At 36.0% G+C, this 22,572-nt stretch overlaps 2 protein-coding genes and 1 long non-coding RNA gene across 3 annotated transcripts; 2 read left to right on the top strand and 1 right to left on the bottom strand.

Annotated features, from left to right (window-relative positions):
• The first annotated feature begins 744 nt into the window (after nt 1-744).
• Nucleotides 745-14,170, top strand: LOC105421485 (protein argonaute 1D). Its single transcript, XM_088866364.1, is given in 17 exon segments — nt 745-1,830; nt 2,845-2,975; nt 3,106-3,236; nt 3,364-3,459; nt 3,950-4,025; nt 5,225-5,369; nt 5,480-5,523; nt 5,525-5,585; nt 5,680-5,787; nt 6,610-6,736; nt 6,822-6,975; nt 8,621-8,742; nt 10,724-11,014; nt 11,330-11,390; nt 11,909-12,043; nt 13,421-13,452; nt 13,705-14,170. Coding segments are annotated over 6 exon segments (513 nt in total). The 5' UTR covers nt 745-1,830; nt 2,845-2,975; nt 3,106-3,236; nt 3,364-3,459; nt 3,950-4,025; nt 5,225-5,231; the 3' UTR covers nt 6,857-6,975; nt 8,621-8,742; nt 10,724-11,014; nt 11,330-11,390; nt 11,909-12,043; nt 13,421-13,452; nt 13,705-14,170.
• LOC148782020 (protein argonaute PNH1-like) lies at nt 11,899-13,865 on the top strand. Its single transcript, XM_088866262.1, has 3 exons — nt 11,899-12,043; nt 12,126-12,199; nt 13,674-13,865. Exons 1-3 carry the CDS (start codon nt 11,899-11,901, stop codon nt 13,863-13,865), a joined length of 411 nt encoding a protein of 136 aa, XP_088722388.1.
• Nucleotides 14,171-16,331: 2,161 nt separating the features above from the next.
• On the bottom strand, nt 16,332-21,446 carry LOC105421479 (uncharacterized). Its single transcript, XR_967028.3, has 3 exons — nt 21,337-21,446; nt 20,520-20,854; nt 16,332-17,408 (listed from the first exon to the last, which is right to left on the bottom strand). It is a non-coding gene; the product is annotated as an uncharacterized LOC105421479 (long non-coding RNA).
• Nucleotides 21,447-22,572: the final 1,126 nt, after the last annotated feature.

The following is a 22,572-nucleotide window of genomic DNA, read 5'->3' as shown; positions in this document are numbered from 1 at the left end:
AGAAAATTTCTAAAAATTTAGAGAAAATCCCCAAAAATCCAAAAAAATTAGAGAAAATCTCAAAATTCATATTCAACCTCTGGAGATCATAAAACCCTTAGAAAACTAAGGAAATTATCCTCTAGACCCCAAGAAAGATCGATAGCTTTAAAAAATCTCTAGAGTGAAAGCCCTAGAGAAGATAGAAACCCTAACCTCCTGAAGTCCTAATCCCTAAGATTGAGAAAACCTAGACCTAGGACACAAAAACCCTAGATCAAAATTAGAATTAGAGCACAACGATCATTGATCTAACCCTTTACACCAGAGATCTGCTGGTCAACATCTGAATCAGAGAGGCAAAGATGACCGATTCTGATACAGGCGAGCCCTCAAAGGCTCGAGAATTTCGAGCCATTCGGCCTGGTTTGGTATTATTTATTCATATCTCTTTCTTCTTATTTTTACTGTTTTTATTCTTTTATTTATTTTTTGATATGTTAACTTGAATTAAAGATCATATTTTAATACTCTGATTCATGCTAGCTTTGTCACATATCTGAAAGTAGATCAGCTCGTTTTCGAACAAATTTAATTTTACATATGAATTCGATCTCTCCCACTTTATTTACATTTTTTTAATTAATTTGAAACGTTAAAATTCGAAAGATCCCCATCGAAAGATGTGCCAAATCTTTTATCATAGACACTTAGGCGACCTCAATGACCATGCATTGTTATTTCCCCCGCGCTTCAGACTTTATTGTTGCCTGCAACGGGTAGAAGGGATTCACGTTTAGAAGGTCAAAGGGTTCGGGTGCCTCAGACTTCTTCTTCTGGGGGATCTGCACACCCTTTTTGTGCTTGATCCTTAGATTCCAGTATACCCTTTCCCCCCAAAACTGGAATTGGGAGCGGGATTGTAGGCAGTTGACGCTCTTAAGCAGGCCAAAGCCACTTCCATTAATTGAGGCAGGGAGTGAGGTCCTAAAGGAGTCGGTTCTACAACTCTCTTGGATGGTCCTTGCTCAATTGGAAAGGATGGGGGATGCCTGATTCTTTTTATCATCAGGGCGCGCCTCGAGGCCGTGCTCGGGAACCAATGGGCACATGGGATTGTTGAGGGGAGAAGAGAAGGGTACTCGGTGCTAATGTCTTGAAGTACCATATGGTCATTGGTTTTGGTGGAACAAGTGGATTGAAGGGGGGAGAAGGTGCACACCACTGGCCTTTACCTTTAGAGCTCAGGATAGTCAGGGGATCGGGCTTCTGTGCACAACTTGCGAAGGGCTCTCGGGTGACTTAGGGTAGACCGGGGCTCAGGCAGAAAGCTCGGCTTTGGAAATGCCGATCTTACGAGCTGGTGCGCGTGATGAAGTGGCCTTGTGACCACTACTCACAGGGTGTACAGGCATGTGCAAGTGGGGTTGACGAGAAGGTCGTTGCCCGTGTGCTTGCTGGGGTGTGGCTTTTGAGTCGTCTGAAGCAGAGTGATGAAGATGCATCATGCTTGATGGAGCGACCTTCGAGTTGCCCTTGCTTGTGGGGCCAGGTCCAAGGAGACCTAACGTGTGATGGTGGACTGGGATAGCTTTGGGGTGCCCCAAGATGTGGTCCCAGCAGATGAACCACTAGTCTTTGTAAGTGGGTGATAGGGAGTAGCTTTAAAGCCTCTTTTTTTGTATCAACTGGCAGGAAGATTGGCGGTTCGGAGTGATTGAAAGTGGGGGGTGGCTTTATGGCAACCCACAAAGGCAATGGAGGTTAATTTTCCAATTGCGGAAGAGCAAGGGGTGACCTTGCCCCGAGTAGCAAGACCTGCAAGTGACTTGCCGGTTGTGGATGAATGCAGTAAGTGGAATGTGCAGTGCAACAGTAGTCTAGGTCACTACAATGTTTTGTTGGTTGCTACGTTGAGACCAGGTTTGGGAGTGAGCATCTCGTAATGGAATCTCAGAAACCAAGACAACCATTTTGGAGTTAATTATGGGAAAATTAGACTAAATTTCGTGATACATGGAGCAATGTTCACTAGAATATGTTCTGACTTATGTCAAAGGTTTCATCTTCCCATCGATTGATTTGCATCCCTATCAATAGGGAATTCAGTGCTGCCTTGAGAGAGAGAATCACTTGTGTGTAGATTTATTTTTTTGTGTATTGGAATATGCAAGAGAGAGAGAGAGAGAGAGAGAGAGAGAGAGAGAGAGAGAGAGAGAGAGAGAGAGGGATGTCGTGCCAATCAAAATGTTTCTAAGAGTGTACATGAAAAAAACTAATGATTACATAAAATGTGACATCTTCCTTTTTATGAACAACTCCATACTACATTTATAACCAAAAATGCCCATAACTTTATTTTATGGGATTTTTACATGTACTGACACACGGAATTCATGGAGATGGATACAGGGAGCCACTGTACAATTCGGTATTTCCTGAAATCCATGACATAAATTCAACTATTAGATTCAACTCAATCATTCATACATATTCTAGCTCATACAGAGCATAAATATATGTATTTGGCACATCGATACATGTGGTAGCCATATTGTAATGCATAATTTGTATTTTATCCATTCTATGTTTTGCATAGGTATGTTATTTACATTTAAAAATATCCTAGAAGTATCATGTCATGTTATGTCTATACCAGTATGCGGGGCATGCACAAGTATCACAGATTTGTAGGTATGTTACTGGGAATGCCATATTAAAGACTGCAACACTCCTGTTTTATTTTTTATTTTTTGGTTATTAACTTCTCTGTTTTGTCTTTAATACTTCTTGCATTTGTCTTTAATACTTTTTACAATGCATATTTTTTATTCAAGGCTTTAAAGTATATTTTTTACTTTGCAGACGAGAGAAACAATACAAAGTGGTGATTAAATTCGCATCGCAGTTAAGTATGTATCGCCTGGAGCAGTTCCTGAGTGGTGACCAAACAGAGCTTCCACAAGATGTGTTACAAGCGCTCGATGTTGTGCTGTGTGAGTCACCTTCAAGGAGGTTGTGAGCTTGTTTCTTCTTCTCTTCGGATTTGTTTGATTGTTTCGTCAGCTTTGGACATAAGGCATAACTGTTTTCTGTCAAATTGAGTTGTGGACTTTATTGAATTAGGTTTTCTTCTGTCGGCCGTTCGTTTCTCTCTGGGACATTTGGTTGAAAATTGTTAACAGAGGGATTGGAAGCTGTGAAGGGTTTCTTCCAGAGCACCAAACCAACACAATCTGGTTTAGCATTAAATATTGGTTGGTATCTTGACGTTAACATGTGGCTAAAGATGCCATGGGTCTCATTTTCAGACAAATCCATTTCTTCCTTTAGTTCTTGCTCAATGCTATATTTTTTGATAAACCATTTACCCAATTGGTGTAGACATGTCAGTCACAACAACAAGAAGTGATAACTCATGTTGCGGATATTTTACGCAAGGATTTGAGGAGGCCTTTGGTTGATGCAGATCTTGTGAAGGTATTTTCTTTAGGATATAGATGTAATCACATTTGTAAATATATCCTTCTCTATTGCCAAGATTTTTAAACTCCTTAAAGTGATATCAGAGTATCATCAAGAAGAACTTATTATATACCTCATGCTGTGTTACATTTGCAAACTGCATCCAAGATGATGGGGAATGAACTGAGTCTCCATATTGTTTGAATTGCATTACTGAGCTTTAGGACATTTGAATTGTATTGTTGAGTTTTAGGACATGTTTAATTTGATTTGAAACGTTGAGTTTTCGAACTTGATTAGAAGACTCCTTTGGTCGATTGTGTATCTTTGTAGTTCAATTGTCATTGATCATGTCTTTTGACATATTCTAGTTATTTTAAAATAAATACTTTCCTTAATTGTTTTTTGTTGATGGTGAAATCCATATTGGTATTTTAATCCTTACTCTCAAGAAATTAGAATTTTTCAGAGTCTTCTGGTGATTTCCATTTTGCTTTTATGATAGGTGAAGACAGCTTTAAAGGGCCTCAGAATTGAGGTCACGCATCGGGAAAATATGCGGAGGAAGTATCGCATAGTAGGTTTGTCCTCTCAATCTTCAAGGGAAACAATGCAATTAACTCTCTAGTCATAAAATTTTTATGAATAGTGTTTCATGATCTTTTTAATTGATCAGTGCATCATTTTCCTTTGTTGAGAGTCAGTAATCTGGTACTCTTTTCTGAACATTTATTTTCGTAACTAAAAATTTAAGGAAAAAATATTACAAGGTTCAGAGGAGTAAAGAGAATTCCTTCAAAAAGTTATCATGGCATGAAATCCAATTAGTAGCAAATCCCTCTTGCATGAAATTTTTTGCCATTTGGTTTTTCTGCCCCTCGGTTCATTCTGATGAACGACGAGAATCAACTCTATGGAGGAGACTCCACCAAATCCATCTCAAACCAAAATTTGTATATGAAAAATTCGACTTCTTTCACATGTACAACTGCAGATACATGACATGCGAAAACGAAAGAGAGGAAACATTCAAGTATGTATGCTTCATACATTGAACAACTAAGCCAGTTAGCCGTGACAATATCCCCTTATGTGATCCCGTTCTACCTTTCTAATAAGCATGACATTGGTCCTTGTTTCATAAGCCAATCCCTGCGCATTGTCCACACCCCATTGGGGAACCACAAACTTTTGCTTAATTAACTTATGAGCACATTGCACTTGAAGTGTGGATTTGAGGCAGATTACAAGATGCAGGATGCAAAAGTTTAAGGAATATGGGGAATCAACATGCTTCCTAAAAACAATTGTCCCTAAACATGAAGAGCAACTGCTACTTGCCTGTCCATTTTAGATTTGGTAGGCTAGCCATAGTTGAAATCTTCCTCCGTCATGCATGATTTTATCGCCCTCCATCGTGACAAGCTAGCCATAGTTGAAATCTCCCTCTGTCATGCATGATTTTATCGCCCTCCATCATGCTGTGATTTTATCGTATTTCTCATTATACATGTCCGGTACCCTCCATCATGCTGTGATTTTATCATACTTCTCATGATACAAGTTCGGTATAGCATGTTGGGTAAGGTCCTCACATGTGGGAATAAATTATATTTTGCTGAAGTTGCTAATTGTCATATCAAGTGACAGAACTAGCTTGCTTAGTAGTCATCTATCAGAAGAATTTAACACTAAGAATTGATCTTCTTTTTTTTTAACTTTAATCACATATAACAATTGTTATTGACTCGCCTTCAAATCTTGTGATGCATTGTTGCAGTTTTACTATGGAGAGAAATGCAACATCAAAGAGGATTGCTGTGTACGGTTACTTTCATGAAGTTTATAATATGAAATTGGTGTATCCACTCTTGCCTTGTCTCCAAGTTGGAAGCCTTGAGAGGCCGAGTTACATTCCAATGGAGGTTCTCTCCTATGATCCATTTTATGATTTTTTTCTAGGTACTATTTCTTCAATAACCATCATATAAATTCATCAAACTACTTTATTTACAAAATATTAGGTTATTCCCAGGTCTGCAAAATTGTGAAGGGTCAGCGATATTTGAAGTCTCTAAACCACAGAGATGCTGACTTTCACCTGTCAAGACCCTCGTAATAGGGAAAGGGACATCCTGAAGGTAGACCTCATTAACTTTTAGAGTCAGCTAGGCATATCTGAGGTGCTCTTGTGGAAGCATTACGAATATTAGATTTAAACTATTTCACCTGCAGGCTGTTGTGGAAAATAAGTACAATACGACTCCTCATGTGAATGAATTTGGAATAGAAGTCAGCGAAACATTAGCCCCTGTTAACGCTAGACTTTTAGCTTGTCCAAAGGTACGTCATTAGCTTGTTCAAAGGTACATCATTAATATATTGTTAGTGTCAAAGTTTTGATTTGTTTCTAAAGTTTTCTTGACATGGTTGTTATGTCTAATTGAATGCAGCTTAAGTATAGTAATGACAAGGGAAGAGAAATATCTTATACCCCTGAATTGGGATATTAGAATATGAGAGATAAGGTACTCGCAAGGTTGTTGTGAATGATTCTTTCACTCGGTTGTACCTTGCCTATAGAAGCATTATACTGATTGTGTGATTTTCTAGTGCTCATCCATGACTAGTCTTATCATTGTTGTTGGTTTTGTTGTCTTAGTGAACACCATATTCACTTGGTCACTGACGCAAACACAAAAACATGAAAATTTATGCATGGTACTTTCAAATTATTATTTATAAGCATGTCTTAATTCTGTAATTTGTGTGTTTGTTTTGGGTTGCTTATACTAATCTCTCATTTTCAGCCACCCTCAAAACTCAACTCTGGTTTTAGATAACCCTCACAACTCTGGTTTTAGATATTTGTGGTATTTTACTTTTCCATTTATGCATGGTACTTTCGAATGATTATTTATAAACATGTCTTAAATCTGTAACTTGTGTGTTTATGTTGGGTCTGCTTATGCACTAAATTTGATTATTTATAAACATGTCTTAATTTTATAATTTGTGTGTTTGTGTTAGGTCTGCTTATGCACGACTTTGTGCATTTTCAGCTACCCTGTCAAGTCTAGTTTTAGATATTTGTGGTGTTTTACTTTTCCATTTATTTGTCTTCCCTATATTAATTTACAAATTGTCCCATTTCTTTTGAAACAGAGATTTCTGAATGGGGGCCGTTTGAACAATTGGACTTATGTGAATTTTGCATCAAGTGACATCTCTGCAGTAGCTGCAATGACCTTTTTATCAATAACTTTTTGGAGTTTGTACAACATTGGGGATGGTAAGTCATAAGTATCTCCTTTAAGGTAGTTCTTGTGGATGAGAAATATCTTGTTTTCCTAATTTATAGCATGAGTGTTTTGTAGGCATGCAATTTGAATCCCACATTGAGGATTCGTGAGGCTCAATCAGATAGGTTGGACCAAGTACTAAATCGTATTCAGACAGAATTGACTACCTCTGGAAAGACATTGGACCTTTTATTTGTTATTCTACCTGACAACAATGGGCCTTTATATGGTATGTGTACTTGTTTCTTGCCACAAGGAAGATCAAGTTATATAAATCAGTATTGTATATTGCTATGCATTGTTTTTCATACTTGAATCCAAACTTATACTTGTCTTACATAGACTGATCTTTCACTGTTGTAGTTAGGATGCCAAATAGAGGAGTTTTAATGCTGGTTCAGCCAAGATATTTGTCCTTGTCTCACTCAAGCCAAGTACAAAGGGACTTTTTAACTGATGGCCTTCAAGTAAAACGACTAGGCCAACAAATTTAAAAATATGAACTCTTGCAACAAAAACAGGAACTTCCCCAAAGCAAAAAAGCCCATGGGTTCTTTTGAAACTTGAAAGTTGAGGCCGTTGTAGGTTGGACTAACTTATTTTCAAAATCATGGTTAACATGAGAGCACACCAGCTGGCTTAAGTCTGTAATGGCTTGTTAATCTTTTATTGAACCCGATTCTAGGCATCTTTCCAAGCATTCTATCCCTGTACTAAAAAGTGTGTCGTTCTTGTTGAATTGGTTTTTGTATCCTCTTGTCTAAAAAATGTTCTTGTCATCAGCTTGATGTTTAGTGTATTTTTCATTATTCACTGCAATATATGTGGCCATGTAGTATTGATCAATCAATTTTATATATTTATGAAGTTTCAAGATCGAAACCATAATTGTTGGACTCTCCCATTTTTTCTGGAAATCCCACTCCAGAATTTTGATCCGGCTCTCCAGGAAAGGGATCTACAAGGAATCTTGATAAATTTTGAAATGTTAATATCCCTGCTGTTAGGGATCTTGATCCCCATTTTTAGGAATCACGATCCCAACTTTTAAGACCAAGGTAATGACCAAGATGATGAGTTTCTTTATTTATAACCAGGTTTTAATAATTGTATTGCTTGTTAGCTATAAATAAATTGAAAATTCTTAGTTTAAAAGATTGGGATTGAGATCTCAAAAGGTCGGGAATTCCCTAAATGTTGGGATCAATATCCTTGATATTTGGTGATCTCAATCCAAACATCTGCATTGTATGGATGACACTCCCAATCATGGGGTTCTTATAGCTTTACATAATCCCCCACTCTAATTCTGACAATATGAACGAAACACTTGTTTGTTTTATATTGAGGGTCATTTTTTGGATTTCTTTGAAATTGGCACAAAATGAATGCAGAGGAAGGATTGGATTTGCTTTTTGATGTTGTAAGTGTCTTCTTTTTAAAGAACCTCTTTCTGGCATCTTTCTAGAGCAACTTTTGAATTGGTACCAAGAAAGGCATGGTTCTCATTGAATCTGTTCCTTGTTTCATCGTTTCATCATTGGCTCGATTTTCTTTGGTGTTCGTAACATTATTCACAGTGATTTATGTCGTATATAAACTGATAATCAATTGGGCAATCCATGCAAGCATTTAGCACTGATAAACGATTGTTAGATATTATATGTTGCATCAAATGACCTAGATAAAATTTGGTTTAGGCCAAATTTTTTCAAATGACCTAGATAAAATTTTATTCAGGCCAAATTTTTAAAAATTGAAACAATGTCCATTTATATTTTTAGTTAATTGTTGTCTTTTTTGAAAATCGGTAACATATTATGCATAGAACAGATTTGATTCTGAGACTGTAAGTATTCTCTTTCTTAAAACAGGGGATTTGAAGTGCAAGTGTGAAACTAAATATGGATGGGTATCCCAATGCTGTCTAAGAAAAACTATCATGGAACCCAAACCATAACTCTTAGGAAATTTGGCACTTAAAGTCAACGTAAAGGTGAGAATGGTTAACTTTTTCTATGTAAAGGTGATATAGGTGAGATTGGTAAACTTTTTCTATGTAAAGGTGAGATAGTTGTTTTCTAAGTAAACCTTAGATTACATAAGCATGCAAGAACCCTACTGATTGCTTTGTGATATTTTAGCAAAGGCCATCTTCACTGTGCAGAGTAATAATTCACAATATTAACATTTTAGCAAAGGTCATTTTCACTGTGCAGAGTAATAATTCACAATATTAATTACTTTGCATGATCCATGTGTTCCTCTTTTGGAAATCGATATACTATATTGTTTTAGCCATCTCTTAAGCTACCCTTCTGTTTAGATGTGCTATAAGTGTCCCCTTGAAAATCGAATTTAAAATATCTTGAATAAAGAATGCCGATCTGGATAAAAAATCGGTGGGACAGATCCGGTTCCCACCATTTAGCGAGAACCAGCATGTTCTGTCAAGATTCGAGCTAGACAACATGGTTCCCAATTTTTTATTTCTTAGAGGTATTGTTTTTGTTTTTATTTCTTACAAATTCTGTTTATTGGATTTTTTTTATTCAAAAAGGGATGGCTAAATGGCTCACCCCTCTCTTTCCAATTGGCAACCACGTATGTTTGGGATGCCCAACCCCCAGATCCACTTTAATGAGGCCGGCCCCCATTTAAAACTACTGACACTCACGATGTGGGATAAATATATCTAGTAATATCCCCTTTATTGGAAGATAAATCATTGGTAAATAAAACAAAATAAATGAGCCAGCTTTAGTAAATAAATCTACGAAAACATCCCCTTCATTGGAAGATAAAAGCCTATCCCGGCGTTCTATATTATAGAACTATGTGAGTTTTAGTTATTAATGCCCTTAAATCTACTGACTTTTTTTGTTTTTTGTTTTTTTTTATTTAAGTTTAAAGTTTAAACTGTGTATCATACCTATGAGAGTTTAACAAGCAAGGGTAAACCTTCATACACCCATTGGAAGCTATGACATTTTTTTTTTTTCTTTTTTTTTGAAGCCTAAAGTTTAAACTGTGTATCAAACCTATGAAAGTTCAACAAGCACGGGTAAACCTTCAAATGCCCATTGGAAGCTTTGACCCTCACAAATTGGAAGCTATGAGAGAGATAACTGAATATTGTTAGACATAACTTTCTGGTTTGGAAAGCGAATGTCCTCTCGCCACCATGCTTGCACTATTCTAAAAGGCAAAGCTGTACTACTGTGTTCTTGATAAAGTAGTCTGTATCTGAAAGAAAAGAAAAGAATTAATTGACTAAATGATATGTTTTAAAGGAGTGACAATGACATGGGCATAATGTCATAAGAACTAATTGATTAAATGATCTGTTGTAACAATGACATTGGCATAATGTCATATGAAAATGAAGCCTAGGTTCGCATGGTAATCTGAACAGATATGTGCTTAACATGGATAGATACTGATTGTAGACATTGGTCCCCTTTGAAAGGTGGGTGGAAGAAATACAGCTCTTGCATATCCTATACCTCAGAACATACGTCAGTTCGGTAATGTACCCTTTATTGTTTTTGGAGCTAATGTTACTCATCCCCGTCCAGGAGATGACGCTTCTCCGTCCATTGCTGCAGTAAGACTCAATGCTTCAAATGCATGTCATTGATGTTTCTCTCTTTGTATGTGAAAGTATATTGTAATTCAATGGAGTTTTGAAAGACTGTTCCTAATGGACATCCACCATTGAGAGGAGGATTTTATAGTTGATCTCCAATAGCATACTCATATTCCTATGGATTATGATTTAGTTTAACTTTCTATTAAATTGGATTATGATTTACTTTAAGTTTGTATTAAATTTTTTCATGTTAAAAAATTAGCACGCTTCTATGGCATTATTCACTTATTCTACTTATTAAATATTTATCTAACTGTTGGTTCAAATTTTTAATTTTTAGGTGGTTGTTTATCTGATTGTTGGTTCAAATTTTTAATTTTTATAGGTGGTTGCTTCTCGAGACTGGCCTCGGGCCATGCAGTACGCAGCAATCATTAGTGGTCAAGGACACAGAGGAAATTATCGAAGCCTTGTACACAGAGACACATGATCCTCAGCATGGTTCCCAGGCTGGCGGCATGATAAGGCAATGCTATGTTGAGTGTGTTTCTTGATCAAAGCGTGGCAGCTCTCTCTCTTTCTTTAGATCTCACTCAATCGTATTTTTTAACTGGGAACATCTATTGTCATTGAAAGCTGCGACAAATAGAGAGCTTGCCCATATCTTATTTTTCAGGTATGCTAAGGTACGCAATTTAGAGTTATAGATATTATGAACGTGTAGGCTCATAATATAGTCTGAAAGGATATGTTCTTGCCTTCTTATGGAAGAGAAAAAAAATTAAGTGAATTGTTGAGAATACAAAGATTTTATCTTCAAGAATAAAAAGACAAATGAAACTTGATTTGGTAATATGTTTTTACCTGATGGAAGGAATTTAAGTGAATTGTAGAGAATACAAAGATTAATAAAAAAGAAAAATAAAAGTTTTTTTGGTTAAAAGTTAAACGGAATTTCAGCTTCTTATCGTTTAGAAACTAATTTTCTCAGGATGGCATGAGCAAGAGGAGACACTAAACTGGCAAAAATTAACCATTCTTCTCTAGTTAAGGTGATGATTTTGTCAGATTTACATGATTTGTTTAATTTTCTCTGAGGGATGGTGTTAGCGAGGGACAGTTTTCTCAGGTTGTCAGAGATGAACTTATTGCTATCAGAAAAGTCAGTTTTGAGCTTTCACAACCTTTTTCCTCTTTCTTTATTTCAAAAAGTATGACATAATCCAATGAGATACGTATGGGCACTCATAGGAGCATCCAACATCTGTTCCTGACAACAGAGAATGAGATTGACCATTGCGAGGCCCAATTGTTATCCACTTTGTATACTCAATGCCTAACATCCATCATCAGTAATGGATGGTAGATGCCTCTGGAGTACCATATGCCATACTCTAGTGGATTATTACATGTTTCTTCCATATCTGTGTCTCAATGCCATTCTTCTTCTTTATAGTTACATTTCCCATCACTAGATCATGTGTGCTGTGGACGGCTAATCATTATATCTCTCTTAATGATATTCAAAGAAAATTGCTATGGCTCTTATTGCTATCCATCATGTCTCAAGCTTGCAAGTCCCTTGGAGCAAACTATGAGCCGCGTATTACATTTGTAGTGGTGCAGAAGCGACATCACACTAAGTCCTTCCGTGAGACTTATGGGGATGACAAAACTTCTGATAAGAAAGGAAATCTATTACCTGGTGAGTAAGACCTCCATAAACATTTGAATACTTGTAAATGGTTTATTGGGAACCTGAATAATTTTTGTGCTTCTTTTTCTAGGCACAGTCGTTGATAGAGATATCTGCCATCCTATTGAAAATGATTTTTACCTTTGTAGCCATGGTGGTCTCAAGGTTGTTTAACTTACCTTAGATTATATACAATATTAAACTCTCTCTCTCTCTCTCTCTCTGTGTGTGCTTGTATATTTCCAAAACAAACTTAGGAGAAACCTACACACCAATTCATGAAGTTTAACTCTTTGAAGTTGTAGACACTGTTGCTATGTAGATGAATGAGTCAGATGACAGAAATAAGATGCATGTAGACACGCATTCATTTATAAGCTTGTATAATTCCAGAACAAACTTAGAAGAATCCTGCACGCCTCCTACACATCAATTCATGAATTTTAACTCTTTCAAGTTGTAGACATTGTTGCCATGTAAATAAATGAGTTAGATGAGAGAAATAAAATGCATGTAGACACACATTCAGTTATAACAGGCATGTCCATTTTGTAGGAAACTGCCCACACAAATGGATGATTTGGATGTCCGTTTGGTAAGAGACATGGCCATTTTGCAGGACACGTGTCTGCACAAATGAGCACACATGTTTATGATTTGGACAAGCCTGTCTTTGATTTGGACCCACATGTTTTATTGCATTAAGGTGATATTGTATTAAGGTGATCTTCTTACTAAAAACTAAGAAATTATTATCGCATGAAAATAAGTATAGACTTTATTGTATTAAGGTGATCTTCTGTTGTATTAAGGTGATCTTCTTAGTAAAACCTCGCAAATTATTATTGCATGAAAATAAATATAGGCATATAACAATAGATTTAGACATGTAAGATCAGTATGGACTTGTTTTGAAGAAATCAAATATAGGTAGGTGAAAATAAATATAAACATATAACAATAGATTTAGACATATAAGCATAGTATGGACTTAGGTAGGTGAATCTGATTTTTCTAATTGAAGTCAGACATGGATTTTCACGTCATGTCTTTGTAACAGTGTGTGTTACTCTCGCTCTTTAATCTATGTCTGTAATGGGATCTCTCTCTCTCTCTCATCTCTGTCCACAGGGAACAAGTCATCCTGCTCATTATCATGTCCTTTACGATGATAGCAAGCTCACAGCGGTTCATATCCAGCGTTTGATATATAATATGTGCTACACATAAGTTAACCCATCTCACATAGAATATGCAACATTGAATGAAGTTGGGATTCATTTTCTTAATATCATGTTTCTTTTTTCTTTTCTTTTTTTTCGTCCAAATTCTTTATTTAGTATTGTTAATAAATGCATTACACTGATTTTGAGCAATGTCTTGTAGGTATGTTCGCTGCAACGGTTCTGTCTCAATAGGTAAAAAATTGATCTTTTAAATCGGTGCTTGTATAATCATCTTTCCATTTCTAGTTATTCTTAGCGTTTATTGAATGAGGAGTTGTCCTCTCTCTTAATGGGTTTTATAGTTCTAAATTAAATCCGTTATGGGTTTTGCAGTTTTAAATTAAATTCTAGCTAGCATGGCTTGTACAATTAATATCCTATTTCTTAGTTACTGTTAAACGTTGCTGAATAAGGTGTTATCCTTTCTTTCAATGGATTTTGCAGTTCCAGCTGCATATTATGCTGATCTTGCTGCATTTCGTGGTCGCCACTGCCGTGATCATGTGGAGAGATCAGAGGGTGGCCTGGGAGGCTGGGGAAGTGTTCCCATTCGAGTCATGCCATCTGTGAAAGACAGGGTAAAGAGGTTCATGTTCTATTATTGATGCCGCGTGGTTGAGACATTAGACCTACAAATAGGAGTCCAGATTTGGGCTTTCAAACCTAGTGAGCTTATGAATATGTGCATGGGGAAGTGGTGCTTGTTTTCTTTTATTAATTGGGCTGTCTAAGACCCATACGCTAAATATTAGCAAACTTTATGATTGTACGTGCTTAAGAACCAGGTGATGTTAGCTTTTTTTTCATTTCCTTATCTCTCTCCCTCTCCCTCTCTCTCTCTCTCTCATGGACTGGTGATGATGCAAGTCTGTATTTTATTTAGCATTTATCTGATTCACAAGCTTGTTACTATGGTGCTCAATGTGGATTTAGGATTGATCTGATGTATTTATTTAGGATTTATCTGATTCACAAGCTTTCTTACTATGGTGTTCAATGTGGATTTATACACGAGGCATTTATCTGATTCACAAGCTTTGTTACTATGGTGCTCAATGTAGATTTAGGATTTATATGATTTACAATCATTTACTTATTCATAAGCTTTGTTATTATGGTGCTCAATGTGGATTTATACACAAGAGAAAAGTCAAAATATAGATATCACAGATGGGAATGAAAAGGATAGATCTTAGTTACCAAGTTTCTATGAGGCCTAGCCTTTATAAAAGAAAGTAAAGGCTCATCTTGAAGGACGCGGATAGCATGCGGCCCCCACATATTGTAGAAATGTGGGTTTGACAATAAATATATTTTTTAAATATAATATGATAACATGGAGATCATGAATATGAAAAAATAAATAAATTTTAAAAATTAAAAATAATAATTATATTAAAAAAACATTTGGACCGTTAGTTACAATTGTCCCATGAAGTCGGTTGTTATCTTTTGGAGGGAGGCCAACCAAGTCACCGACAATCTATTTAAACCAGGAGCCTCGTTGCCGTTGCCATTGCCATAACCGCTACTTCTAGTTCTCTTTTTCTTTGCTTCTAGTTCTCTTTTTCTTTCATGTTATCCCAACCAATGTTGTGAATTTGATTATATACTTTCCTTTTTCTGGACTTGCACATCATCTGTTTTTGGCCTCTGACCGAGTGTGCGCTCTTGTATAATGCAATCTCTTTTACTCTTTAATTCATTGTCAACGGTTTAAAAAAGAATAATGCGTTACAATATGTTTTTGGCCTCTAGCCGAGTGTGCGCTTTTGTGTAATGCCATCTCTTTTACTCTTAATTCATGGTCCATAGTTTCAAAAATAATTTTGTGTTACAATATGTATTATTTTTAAAGTTAAAAAAAAAAAGAATAATGTGTTACAATAGGTATTATTTTTAGAGTTCAAAAAGAAAAGAATAATGTGTTAAAATATGTACGATTTTTAGAGCTTGAAATCTAAAAAATAGTGTTACACTATTTTTTTTTTTTTCACATCCATAGAGTAATTTTATCTTTTTGATTTATTATAAGGAATTATATACAATGAGACCATTTACTTTTAATACATGGTGATCACAATTACTTACAACTATCCGATGTGAAATTTGATTGGTTGGATGTATCCTACAATTTTGAAAAAATTTCTTTAGAAGTTTGAGCTAGGTCAATGGAATAAATGCAGCTATTTAATATCACATTCAATGGTTAAGATTAATTGTGACCACCTTGCACCAAAGATAGATAGTCTTATTATATGTTTTTCCTTATTATAATGTGTTACAATATGTACTATTTTTAAAGCTAGAAATTTTTTTTTTTCCACAACCATACAGATCAAGGTTGCCTTATTTAACCTTTTTTCCCTTAATTATTGAAAAAAATTAGTAAAAATTATAATGACCAAAATGCCTCTAATATTTAGGAATTTTAGCTCAATTGAATAACAATTTTAAAATTTTTTTTAACAAAAATCTAAAATGACCCAAATGCCTTTAATATTTAGGAATTTTAGCTTAATCGAATATGTAATACAATTGCTGGAATACTATGACATCCTCTCAAAAGTTCAACAAAGAGCACGAATGTCATGCTCCCACAGGAAACCCCTCAGGTAAAAGAGATACTCTGCAAGAATTTTTTTTTTAAGTTTTTGAGTCCAAGGATTATTTTCAAACAAAAAATGTGGATTTTGAGTCCTATGACACGAAAATTGGACGTCACTTGTTGATTCTCGGGATGTTATTTTTTTTAAGCACATAGAACATGCGATTTCCAATTTGCAAATTTTCCTTCTTGAAGGTGATCATTGTGCTCATGAAGTTATATTACCAAAATTTGGGCCCAAGAAATTTTCCTAACTTGAGATGTGACCCAGGGAGCAAATGGATAGTATGCTCCTGCTGGAGCAACATATCTTAAGCTTAAATAAATTGAAATATTCAACATGCTCTCAAAACTGAAATAGCCCATGTTTGGAAACCTCAAATTTATCAAAATCCGCTAAAAATTATGGACAAGTTATCAAGCACAGTAGTTTATACTTATTTAAATATAAATCTCAAATAAATTGAAATAATCAGATATGCACTCAAAACTGAAATACTTCACAATATTTTATACATATTTCTAGATTCCAGAATTCCTGGTTTTCCAGCTACAACACACCCTTCATCTTGTGCAATGATAAATAGACAAATAACAAAAGAGAAAGTATGGTCCAACAGACTGGAAATTGTAGTGGACAAGATGCGGGGCCTGCAAGAACCAAATAGTGGGTCGCACTGTATGCATCACCATCCATGTTTGCATCAGACAATTATGATGCCAATGGATTGCTGTAGTCCTCATCACCTTCCCCTCTAAAACAAATAAATCATCCTACCACTCGACATCCAATGCCAGGGCCTCAGAAGGAACATGGCAGGATGGGAACCTTGCCAAGGAGGTGTTCCCCAGAGGTTACTCCATACGCAGGAATCAGCTCTTACAAATGGCCTCAACTTCTTCAAAATCAAGGGTTTCAATTGCTCCCCACCTTCCGCTCTTGCCACTATCTCAAACCAAGCTCGCTCTAGTGTTGGCCTGGTTCTCCATGCCAATGAAGCATCCACGTCCGAAAGCTCTTCTCTCATATCCCTCTCCAATTCCAGATGAAACTTCATCAATGTAGAAGCAATGATTCTCATTCTAGATATTCTTAGCGTCCCCATTTTGTAAATATATTCACCCAATAATCTCTTAGCAATTCCCTTAGTTGATCTAACTTTGAATTAGGAGGAAGGAACCCTGGATCAAGAGAGACAATTGGTTGTTGCGTAGTGCTCTTTGACCAATGAAGTATATTGTTTTCCAGCATCAATGTGAGAGTATCTTTGGAAGGAAATGCCATCTTCATGTGTGCTTGGGCATTGCGGATCCCATATGCAATTAAAGAAATGAGCTCTGAGATTCGCACCAGGAGCCGTGGCATGCATGAATAATACATAACAGACAAAGGAGTAGCCTTGCAAACATTGATTGAGGTCCTATTTATGAAGGAATCAGAAATGGAAGGGTGAATCAGAGTGATTTGTTGGGGACCTTTTACTTTTATCGTAATTCCTTCACCAACAAGAACTCATTTTGGAGCTATAATAGTATTTAGCTGCACAAATATAGCACTAACAGTATCACATATAAATCCAGTATAAGGGTAGATACATTAGTTTATTCCAGGACCTTACACAGCAATAGAGAGAGAGAGAGAGAGAGAGAGAGAGAGAGAGAGAGAGAGAGAGAATCAAGGCAAAAGCAAGCAGATTGGGATCAATCAGCTAAAAGATTTTTGGTTGCGGGGGGGTGGGTGGAGAAACTAGAAGATAAAACTATTGAACTTCCCACAAGTTTTTAGTGAGCAATATTTATAAATACAGTGTGTCATGCTAGAAGATGGATACCCTGAAGATACAATGGCATTCAAGTTGGGCATGAAACACAATCTTTATGCCTTACTACTACCCTGAAGATACTATGGCATTCAAGTTGGGTATGAAACACTGAAGATACTATGGCATTCAAGTCGGACATGAAACACAATCTTTATACTTTACCTCCCCCACCATGGTTTTGTTTCGTTACTTTCATTCTTTACTGTGTTCTTATTTCATGCTTTTCATTCCTTTCTATGGTTTTATCCTTACCTCCCCCACCTTAGTTTTGTTTCATGGCTTTCATTCTTTACTGTTTTCTTATTTCATGCCTTTCACTCCTTTCTGTGATTTTTCCCTTTTTAAAATATTCAAGGTTTTCCCAGTCAATCAGAAATAATACTTTCGACATTCCAAGGTCTCTATCTATAAAATGGTTGGACATCTAGCTATGCCTTTCACATTCCCAGCACATGCCTTTCATTCCTTTCTGTGATTTTTCACCTTTTTAAAATATTCAAGGCTTTTCCCAGTAAATCAGAAATAATAATTTCGACATTCCAAGGTCTCTATCTATAAAATTGTTGGACATCTAGCTATGCCTTTCACATTCCCGGCGCATCAGAAAATTGTCCAAGAAGCATGCACAAGTATAAATCATGAAGAAAATGCTTGTTATGATGGTCCTTGATAGCAGAACACTATCTTTGATACTTTTTATCAAATGTGTCCCTCTCCCATCCTATCGAACCTGTGGAATGTGCAGTAATCACAAGTTCATAATAAGCTTTCTCCCAAGTCCACCTTCATGGTAACAACTATACTACTAAGTCAATGATTCAAAAGACTATTGGACAGTGTATTTAATAGACTGGTGATGCTTTAATACTCTGATAGGTCAACAATATTTGGTATCTTATGCTTTTTTAGCTCTGGAGAAATCGATGTGACATCAAACACAAAACCCATTATCACTTCTATTATATAATTAAAACACCATTAATTTATACAACTTTGAGGAACTATGCAGCAGTTTTCCTCCATAGAATCCCTCCAAGAAGAAAGATTACGGGAAAAGTTTGGAAACCTAGGACCTTATCGTTCATGAATCTGAAGGACCCTGATTCCAAAGCAACCACACATCAGACCTGTGCCTCTAGGGAGTAAGAACACATGGCTAATAAGACTGCGCCAATATTGATATATGGCGTATGAGTTCTACAAAAGACCCACTGTTCATATATAGATTTTAAAATAATTTACTCTGTCAACCCATTCACTATCAGCAAACCACTACCCAGTTCCCTTTTCATTGAAAAGTAACTTTCAATCAGAAGCCATTTGGTGCATTCAGTGCTATGACATTTGTTTAACCAGTTGGAACCAGTGAAGAACGATTTCCATTGACATGACCCAAAAAAATCACCAAATCTAACATTGACTTGAGCAATGATTAGGCCTGATCAGGCCTAGTTTATTCCAGTTCAGCCAAATGACCTATTTTAGGTCCAGATAATCTCTAAACATAGTCTAAACAAGAGGGGAAATTCAAAATGCAGTTTCAAATTGCTCTTTAGTGAAAACAGATCATAGATGTACTACAAAAAATAAAAGAACAGTGAAAATAGATCATAGATGCGTTACAAAAAATAAAAGAACAATGTATGAACATGTCTCTTACCAAGGCATCCTTGATTCTCACCGAACGCTCTCTTCTATTCTATTGAGGTGTTTTATCTACGCTACTTTTGCTCTTCACTTATTTGAACTAGGCTTCTTATTAAGGCTATATTTAGGGGCTTCTTTGTTTTCTTTTGCTCCTTACAATCTTTCTTCATGTAGCTCAATTTTTCATATCCTCAACACAACACTTTCCTACATTTCGACTTGGATATGTTGGTTTTGGAAGGGTCAAATAGGGGCAATATGAAAAATTTAACAAACATTTTCTTGAACTTTGAAGAACATGAAATATTTCTATTTCTTGGCACAAATCCTCAATTTCTCAATATAATAATTGCCTCTTATTGATGTAAATTAGTACGCATCTAATTCTCCAAGCAAACTTGTCCTTGAGATACTACTAAGTGACTATCTCATGTTATAGTCCCATATTCATGGTTAGATGGGTCATTGTTATAGGTTAATGCCTCTAGTTCTTGCAAAATAAGAAGTTTGTAATGTTAACTTCAGTCTCTAGTTCTTGAAAAATAAGAAGTTTGTAATGTTAACTTCAGAAGTGAGCGAACTTAACCCAACTTGCTCAGCAAACTTCCTCAGAATTGCAGAACTTAATAATGTAACATTGCTAGAGAAGTAGGCTTAGTGAAGTCATATATCAGTGCTATTCATAAGCGCCCTAGAAACATCCACGCAGAACTTCAACAGTTTCTATTGAAAGCACCAGGTTGAAAGGATGACAATATTTATTGCCATGCTTTGTTTATCGACATTGCTTTATAAAGCAAAGTAACAAAGCAATCTACAACTTACAAAGATACAAAAGATTTCCCAGAAAACCGATATGCTTCAGCAAAGCATAAAATTCTCTCCGTCCATGAACTCTAATTAAGAAAAGCATGCCTTGAACATTTCCGAATAGCATATCTTCGTAAATTCCTGAACTTTACATTCTTTTTGTTCATGAACACTAGATCATTTCAAATGCAATGTTCAAGGCTCTCTAGACATATAATAGACTATGCTTAAACTTAAAGAACATTGGGAACAATATCAAACCAACATCAAGATAAACTTCATAAAGGCGAATTAAGAGTTCAAACTCCAAACAGAGGACTTCAACAAATAAAAAGCAATCTTGAAGGAGGAAAGAACATGAGAAAACATACTGGAAGAATCACTTGTGGCTCCCCACTCCCATGGATGTGTATTTCAAGTGGCCCTTCCAACTTAAATGGTTTAAGGGAAGGCTTTCTTCACATAATTTTAACCATTTGGGGTTCAAAAATATCACTTCTTTTCGATGCTTGTTTGCTCTTTCGATGTAGTTTTTCCCATGAAAGTCCCTCATTATTGAATTTCAGTGCCAAAGAATTCCCCCAATTTGAAGAATGAATATATATCTTTGGGCAGCAGCAATCTTTGCATTTTTTATGTCTAAGCTCGACACTCTTACTCGATCCAATCTCCACTGTTCCATATGAGAAATTTTGCTCAAAATATCCTATTTAAAAAACAAGAATGTTAGGATTCCAATGTTTTTAAATAAACCCAACCTTTGAAATCCTAATTATCAAATCAGAAGTAAAACCAATCATCTGTTTATCAAATAAAACAAAAGTAAGCCAAAATTTCAAATTATGGGGAAGAAAGACCAACCTTTCAAAAATGAAAACTTTCCAAAAATGATAGGTTCTAAATCAATCTGAAATTCTCAGATGAAAATGTCGTAGGACTATTAAAAGAAAAAGATTCAGAAAAAGACAGTAGTTGGCTAGTGGGTAGCTCTCTTTCACTGAAATTTATTCTGGGGAGATTTCTCATAAAATCATCGGACTTTAAGACCCAAAAAAAAGAAAACAAAAAAAAGAAAAAAAAATAACACCAACAGACTCTAATCATGAGTTTCTGGTGTTGAAGATTAAATAGAAAAAAAATGATGAGAGAGAAAGTTGAGATTAAATTGTAGAGTGAGAAAGTGAGTACCTGTAAGAAGTAATCGTAGGAGGGGGTCCTCTCAGTCTCATAACTCATCAAAAATTGCAAAACAAGCTCTACATCGATCTGAACATTGTGGTTGTGAAAAAAAATTAGGATCTCAAGCTTTAAAAATATGGTATATCTTTCCGTCGCCAAAAGTACTTTCTAAATGAAGATTTGAGGAGAAGTTTTATTTCGTTTTCCATAAAATCTAAGCCTTATAAAAACCTCATCCTTTAAGAAAGCCTAATTTTTGGGATTATTAATGAAAAGAAAAAGTTTAATTATGGTTTGCTTGTGTTCAATCATTAGATTGTCGTATAGATAAGATAGATAATTGTTCTTGAAAATCTTATGATCGATTACCTTTTCTTTACGATATATGCATATGAAAATAATGGATTTCAAGTCTTAAATTAAGTGTATCTTGTAACTCATAATCTAGCCTACCTATGATTAAAATTTGTAAGTGTTTGCATATTTGCTCAATCTATATCATTTTTTGCATTTCAAATTTTTCATGATGAGGGGTGCAAATAGATTTATCTATACTATTTTTAGCACTTGATCTATACATAAATTGTATCTTTTAGCAAGATTTAGAGGTATACCTTGTTGGGTTTATGTGGCCTTTAAAGGCCTTATGAGTACAACATGAACTTAGTGCAAGTGTAGTCCGTCGTGGACCATACTAAGCAAACAATATTTGCTGATACCAAACTGTGCTTGACTATTTAAGCCAGTCGGTTGGGAAAAACCCATGTTAACTGGGCATAGAGAACAAACCGAGAAGGGTTTTAATATGTCTTCCCTTAACGAGGTCGGAGCATATGCCCGAATGAGTGAACTGAGGGATTATGTGATCCTTATCTGTGATGATAGCCTACAAAGCTGGGGGCCAAAGCCTCATCCATGTGCCATTACACGACATGCATATTGATAGATCGTTCGAAAAAGCAAGTAAGCCACCTTTCAGGGTGAAGCATATACATGTGTGAGAGATACCCCTATGCACCATATGAGCTGTGGTCGCATCAGGTCTAGGTGACCTTGACTCGCCTCTAAGAGAGGACCTGAAATCTATAGACTGAGATTGTGACCCTTTGGCTCATCGATCAAACTTTGGTGACCAGCTAATGAGCCCCTGCTTGGACTCTAGTGCGTGGGAAACACTGGGTCGGTCTGATAAAGAAAGTGTGGTCTGTAGTCCACATTTGAAGGTGGAGTGCCCCATGATTGTTG

Source organism: Amborella trichopoda, chromosome 5 (assembly GCF_054954075.1).
Source record: "Amborella trichopoda isolate Santa Cruz 75 chromosome 5, AtrichopodaSantaCruz75HAP2 v2.0, whole genome shotgun sequence".
Lineage (NCBI taxonomy): Eukaryota > Viridiplantae > Streptophyta > Magnoliopsida > Amborellales > Amborellaceae > Amborella > Amborella trichopoda.
Note: the sequence above shows the minus strand (reverse complement) of the source record. Positions and strands in the feature narration are given on the sequence as shown.

Excerpts from the sequence above, each read along its gene's own strand:
- LOC148782020 (XM_088866262.1), top strand. The coding sequence starts at position 11,899 with ATGTCTCAAGCTTGCAAGTCCCTTGGAGCAAACTATGAGCCGCGTATT. Across the intron at positions 12,044-12,125 it reads GAAAGGAAATCTATTACCTG|GCACAGTCGTTGATAGAGAT; the intron begins GTGAGTAAGACC and ends TTCTTTTTCTAG. Across the intron at positions 12,200-13,673 it reads GTAGCCATGGTGGTCTCAAG|GTGTTATCCTTTCTTTCAAT; the intron begins GTTGTTTAACTT and ends TTGCTGAATAAG.